Source organism: Micropterus dolomieu, linkage group LG21 (genome assembly GCF_021292245.1).
Source record: "Micropterus dolomieu isolate WLL.071019.BEF.003 ecotype Adirondacks linkage group LG21, ASM2129224v1, whole genome shotgun sequence".
Classification (NCBI taxonomy): Eukaryota; Metazoa; Chordata; class Actinopteri; order Centrarchiformes; family Centrarchidae; genus Micropterus; species Micropterus dolomieu.
In genome coordinates this window covers 12,745,110-12,752,015 of record NC_060170.1, presented here as the reverse complement: position 1 = coordinate 12,752,015, position 6,906 = coordinate 12,745,110, and the positions used below count along the sequence as shown (strand labels likewise).

General features: G+C 39.5%; 1 protein-coding gene across 1 annotated transcript in view; it reads right to left on the bottom strand.

The window, feature by feature from the left end:
* Positions 1-6,906, bottom strand: part of kcnt1b (potassium sodium-activated channel subfamily T member 1b) — a 76,358-nt gene that overhangs the window by 26,919 nt on the left and 42,533 nt on the right. The window contains exons 9-13 of the mRNA XM_046034136.1: positions 5,174-5,248; positions 4,763-4,846; positions 2,446-2,540; positions 1,490-1,670; positions 785-949 (exon numbers count right to left, since the gene is read on the bottom strand). Coding sequence (XP_045890092.1) covers positions 785-949; positions 1,490-1,670; positions 2,446-2,540; positions 4,763-4,846; positions 5,174-5,248 — 600 coding nt within the window. The remainder of the gene's footprint in view (positions 1-784; positions 950-1,489; positions 1,671-2,445; positions 2,541-4,762; positions 4,847-5,173; positions 5,249-6,906) is intronic.

The window sequence follows — 6,906 nt, the reverse complement described above, 5'->3', positions numbered from 1 at the left end:
TCTGTGATCAGATGTCCATTTCAACTCCTAAACTATAGCATTAGTTTACTTTCATTAGCTCTTCTATGCCGTATGAGTCAAATGCTTCCCACAATCGAACCTCCAGGCTCATTGTTCAGCAAAGGTTTATGTTCCCTGTATCCAACCATCTTTTTATCACCTTAGTTAGAGAATAAATTCACTGTAATATAATCAAGAACTGTGTGTGTTGCCTATTTATAGTTCCTGCCAAGAGAATTGACCCTTTAGATATGAGACTGACTGACTGATTTAAGATAATTGAGCGATTATTAACTAACTGATCACTAGTAATAATTGTATAATTATTCAAAACTACCTAGAGGTCCGGAGACTCTAGGATTATAACAACTCCGGTGGTGCCCTTAACGAGGAATTAAATAAAATGATTTTATGAATCTGAAAAATTCATAATTGGGTATCAATTCTTATAAATTTATTAAAATGCATAACTAATAAATTTAGGTCTACTACACTTTAAACCTTTTTAAGTAGCAATAACTGCGGAAAGTCCCCTCCATACATCTATACTGCAGATCCCACATATATTCCACAGAAATACTACACAAAAAACATGAATCTATTGTCATTATTTATCATATAATCATTCCTATGTTGATGGCAGCAAACTGTAAACAAAACCCTCAGGCAAGTCAGAGAAACTACAAAGGGGAAGTAGAAATTCAAAGCATGCAATAAAAAGTGGGGCATTTATACAGACTACATAGTCTCCAACTTACAAATGCCAATGTTTTTGTTTTGGTACCTGTAGTCTGGGATGAGCGTAGAACTCATTGAGGAAATCCATCAACAGGTCAATCTTCAGTGAGCTGACACACAACACCACATGCTTCTCTGTCTGCGCCCGGTGGCGACTGTAGTTCCCTCCTAACTTCTGGCTCTCCATCCACAAGTATGCGAGTTCTTCAAACTGACACAATGACAACAACATCAACGTGATCTCAAATGCATCTACAATTAAATAAATAAATCAAGATAGATAGAAGAGATAGATTTGCTGTCTGGACACAGAAGGTGAAAGCACCGGAGTGAAAACCGCTGATGCACTAGTTTGCAACAGCAGTTAACTTCTGTTTCTCACCCCATTTGCTCTGCAGGGACAGTGAACAAATCACAACAGTTGAAGGGATGAACATGCCTGTGGTCTTTAAAAACAAATAGCACAGTGAAAAGGTGGATTTATCATGAAGCAAGTGTGAGCCAGCATTACTTGGCTTTAATTTTGAGTGAGATTGACAATTTGGCTGCATAAGAAGTCTGCAGGAGAAGTAAGCACCTTTATAGATTTATATTTGCTGTCAGCCTGTGATAGCAGCACGAAAATGGCATTTAATATTTGATGATTATCCTACGAAGGTCAGCACTAGATGCAGAACATCAACGAATTGCTGATGATTAGACAGGACCTAATACGAGGTTTACTTAAGTTAGTTTGCCCTGGAGTCATTACCTGCAGTGGGAGCACCACCAGTGCAACGCAGATGAGAATGACCACCAGCAGCTGGGAGGGCCAGATTTGTGGCGTGACATCCCCATAGCCCACAGTGGAGAAGGTGACGATGCAGAAATAGAACGAGTCAAACAGGGACAGGTGCTTCCCGGCTCTCTCTAGATGCTGGATCCCACAAGCTCTGCAGAAAGATGAGAATTTCTACAATGACGTGATGGTGTTACATCAGACGTCTCCTACGGTTAAAGATAATTCAAATGATACATCTGAAGAGATACTTTTCCAGGGTAATCTGTTTCAGGATTGTGTTTTAGCCTGGTGGACTGGATGTCAAATCCAATTTGCCCAAAATCAAAGGGCACCGGATTCAATCCTGCTCAGTATGTCATTTAAAGTGACACTATTGATTGCTCTGTCGTTTCAACCTCACTGCTTGTACTAATTAATTTATTTTGTTTAGTTTTTTCATTGATACGTCGTAGATTTAGTGCAACCCTGAGGGGAGAGGGGAATGAGGATGTCTAACTGGACAGTGTGGAGTGGAGCTGCTGGGTGGCACCCAGTCACAAGAAGGCTGCCCAAGAGCTAAGAAGTGACAGCTTTAATTAAAATGAATTGCTACTATAAAAGATGAAAGACAAAAAAATGAAGGAAAAAAAAAATTAGAATTACATTTTCCAAATTGTCCCCAGTGGCCCCACCACCGTGCCAATAAAAGTTCGCCACGCCAGCTGTATAACTACATTTTCAATCTCTACTTTTACAACATATATATTGTCTTCTAAACAATCTAAGGCCTGCACACTACCAACTGTGTCACAGATATTTTGTTCTTGGTCTTGCAGTAGACAGTTCAGGAAACAGATTTTGCAGCAGGGGTCAGTAAACAGGCTTGCAAGCCCCAGTGGTCAGAGATGCATTTCTGTGAGTAAGAGAGAGAACAAAGGTTTACTCACCCAGTGAAGACGAGACACAGTAAGGTGCAGATGAGGATGAACACCTGGTTGAACATGGCAGAGTGGGTCCTCTGGATGGCACGATGGAAGTCATTCTGGACAGAGGAAAAGAGTTAATTACACTGAACAAAATTATAAACTTTTGTTTTTGTCCCCATTCATCTTGAGCTGAACTCTAAGACTTTCTCTATGTATACAAAAGGCCTATTTCTCTCAAATATTGTTCACAAATCTGTCAATATCTGTGTTAGTGAGATAATCCATCCACCTCACAGGTGTGGCATATCAAGATGCTGATCAGACAGCATGGGTATTGCACAGGTGTGCCTTAGGCTGTCCACAATAAAAGGACACTCAAAAATGTGCAGCTCACTGTACCGGGGGTGTCTGGACACCGGTCAGTTTCTGGTGTGACCACCATTTGCCTCATGCAGTGTAACACATCCCACATCTTAACATCAGGTTGTTGATTGTGGCCTGTGGAATGTTGGTCCACTCCTCTTCAATGGCTGTGCGAAGTTGCAGTCGGGTTGAAACCCTGATGAGGACGATGAGCATGCAGATGAGCTTCCCTGAGATGGTTTGTGCAGAAATTCATTGGTTATGCAAAATGATTGTTGCAGCAGCTGTCCGGGTGGCTGGTCTCAGACGATCTTGGAGATGAAGATGCTGGATGCGGAGGTCCTGGGCTGGTGTGGTTACACGTGGTCTGCGGTTGTGAGGTCGGTTAAATGTACAGCCAAATTCTCTGAAACGCCTTTGGAGGCGGCTTATGGTAGAGAAATGAACATTCACGGGCAACAGGTCTGGTGGACATTCCTGTAGTCAGCATGACAATTGCACGCTCCCTCAAAACTTGCAACATTTGTGGCATTGTGCTGTGTGATGGAACTGCACATTTTCAGGTGGCCTTTTATGGTGGCCAGCCTAAGGCACACCTGTGCAATATCCATGCTGTCTGATCAGCATCTTGATAAAATTACAAAATTTTTAAGTTCTTAATAAAAAAAACAAAAAAAAACCCAAAAACATTTGCTAGAAAAATTCGTTATATATCGTATATTTACTAACTGTTTAGACTTTCTTTGAGTGTGTACACTATATTGGTGGATACAACAAGAAAGTTCTGGATGCAAATGAACACTATGTCCAACTGCACAATCCTCTCCTCTTTACTACAATATTTTAGTATTATATAGTGCTTTCCCCTACATTAGCATTCTGCCCGTCTTGATGTAGGAGCTCACGACTCATTTTCAGTTGCACCTTGTTAGCATGTTCTGCCTGCCACCGCCTCCCTTCAACGCCTCTCCAAACTGTCACTGCTCTCTCTCCATGTGCTGGTCTGCTTGGCCACAGATTCTACCATCTGCCCAACTACCGCCTTGGCATGAGGCTGTTAACTCTGTAGTTGTCTCATCTGAATCACAGCAAGAGCACACGCTACACCAGTTGGATAGCATTTAATTGCTTTGAATTCCATGTACAAGTCACTTTGCACCAACAGTAAATCCTGGACAATATTGATACTACAACACCAGAATTCTGCGCACCAGGCATTTTTATCCTTTCTGTTTCTATGTTGAATTGCTTTGCAGTGTTTTTGTTTTTCCTGCACTTACCCCTTTTGCTGCTATGGCTTGCCTTGCTGTTCGTTCTGCTTTTATTTAAAATAACCTGTGCCCTCCCCAATAAATGTAATTTAACATTTTAATTTACAGCATAGGAACAGGAAGTATTTGCACGCTTTGCAGTTACATCACTAACCCCCAGCAACTGCAGCTGGTGGGATAATGAAGATCAACACACTGAGAGTAATAGCTAGTTCTCTGTGCAACCATCCATTCAAGATACATGCCAGCGGGTCTGTTCAGTTTTAAATTAAAAGTTAGCAGTCTGAGTTAAATAAATTTTTTAGATAATCGTGAAAAAATGTCTTCTACCCGAGCCCCTCTTATCTTTTCTCCAAACAAGAGTCCACTCAGTTCACCTGAGAAAACTAATTAGCCAGCAGGCTAATTTATCAAAGCAACCAGGGTTAATGCCAACAATGTTAGATACTCTACTGTATCTAATAATACTAGCTTCAAAAAGATACATTGCTAGTGCATGAACCAGAAAGAAAGGAAGAAATTAGCCTGCTCAAGTGGATATTGTTCTGACAGCTAAATTGTATATACCCATCAGCCCTTACAGCCAGTGTTACTCATGAGCTCAGGACCACCAATACGGCTTCCACAGGATGGATGTGCCTTCAAAGCCCTTAGTGGTGCTACAGTTTGTACAGTACAATACAAACATTATTGAAAATACTTACGATCATGTTCTCCAGGGCACCTTTGGCTAGCCAGCAGTTAAGAAATACAGGGACAAATATGTTTCTCAGTGGAGCCCAGAAGATCTTAAGAAAGAAAGGAAAGCAAGACGGAAGACATTAAGGGTTAAATCTGTCCTTGAAATACTAATCAGTTAACATACTTGCGAGACAATTATCCTCAATTCCTCAGTTAAAAAAGAAAATTAATATTCCTTGGCAATGTTTCGTTAAGGCTGGCTAGATGGGAAATGTTTAGTCTGGGATGAGGGCCACATTACATTGGGCATTCACAATAGGTTATTGCCTTGCTCGGGACAATCCGACACCAAAATGACCTCGAGCCTAAATTAAGGTACATGTGATTTTTTGTGGAACAGATTAACTGATCAGTTATTTAAGTTTATTACTCACCGTGATTATAAATGGCACTGTGTTGATCATCTCCAATATGAAGGATATCTGGAAAATCTGCTCCCAAATGTTCCCCTAGAAAGAAAATTGATGGGAAATAATTGAATGAACCAGCGAGAGTGTAGATAGTTTTTGGGAAAATGAAATTCTAGTAATTTAAACCATTGGAGGAAGTAACCTGTGACAAGAACACAATGTTTTTTTAACAGACAACACAGTTTTGCATATTGCGTGTTGTCCATTTTACACTCCAATTGGGTGAGAGAAATAAAATGAGACATTTCTTTTGGTATAAAGAATTTTTGTGTTGTTATCATTATCATTACTAACATAACCTTTTCTAATTAAATCTCTCTTCATCATAACTACATTTTTCCAGGTTTATGACTTTTTGTAGAGTTTACTACTATATGCTGCATTCTCTGCGTTTGCTTTTAGACAGGTGTTGCTGAATTCTGTATGCAATAAGTACCTGAATTAAAGAAAGCTAGATATAGATAAGATATTACCAAACAACAACACTAGTTTATTTAAAAATTGAAAATACTTTGTGGACATTGGCAAGGTGTAGACTTTAAACTTCAGACTTTAAAAGGCCAGATAATACAGTGCAGCATAGTTTACAAGGTGTAATTCAGTGGTGGATTCCCACTATGATGGAGCTAAAAACCTTACTAAAGAAAATAGACAAAGATTTTACAAGGCAATTTTATCACCAACTGAAGAAACCAATACAATTTGAACATTTGCTTCCCATAAAATAAATACAATAGGAGTCCCTAAACAAACACTTGAGAACAAAACACATGGCAAGACATAAAAAGATAAATATAAACATAAAATTGTTTATAATAAAACCCAGACAAAACTTTAGAGCATTTCCACTCGGGAACGAGCTGTAACCTATGAAACAATACATCTAAGAGACACTACCAGTCTCAGAGCAGCAAACTAATAATTCCAAGCAAAGATGAGCTTCTTTTGGACCCTGGCAGACTTGATCTACAAAATCTGTAGGTGGTGTTAATTCAACAGGTGTCTTCTTCATATTTGGCCCCCATATCCCTAAATCCCAAGATAATTTTTGCCTTATTGTGTTCATATGCAAACCGGGTCAGATTTTCTTTAACGTCTTGATGTCTAAATAAAGTAGGTAACCGGAAAACATAAACACCTGAGTGTACTGCAAACTTCTAATGGCTGCTGATGCTGTATCAGAGAGGTTATGGTCTTTGGCCACATTTTGGTTGTATTTCTAGTGATGTATTGGACTGCATTACATTGTTTTAATATGTTGTTGACCTTATTAATATACTGTATAATAATGTATATGAAGGAGAAAACATCTCTCTGCTTATCCCTGCTGAAAGAATCTCACACAAAAACTTCTATTTTGGGAAACTTGAGTTAATATATTGTATTATTATTACTGTATTATAGAATACATATAACACATAATGCTGCCATTCATTACTTGATTTAAATACATACGAACACAGGACAAAAGTGAATCTTTTGATGACTCGCATAGAAGCAGCAACAGCAGCCCTTCCAGTCCTGCATACCTGTTTATATAACTTGTTTCTGACACAGAGTGCATGATGTCAGAGTCTAAAATTAGCGGCAAAAGTCTTCCAGCCACATGTCTCTGATACAGTAGGTGCCTTGGCACTTTGACTGGACAGTGAAAGCTGTCTGCCCATGAGAGAGGACCAATAGGCAGTGCTGGACTT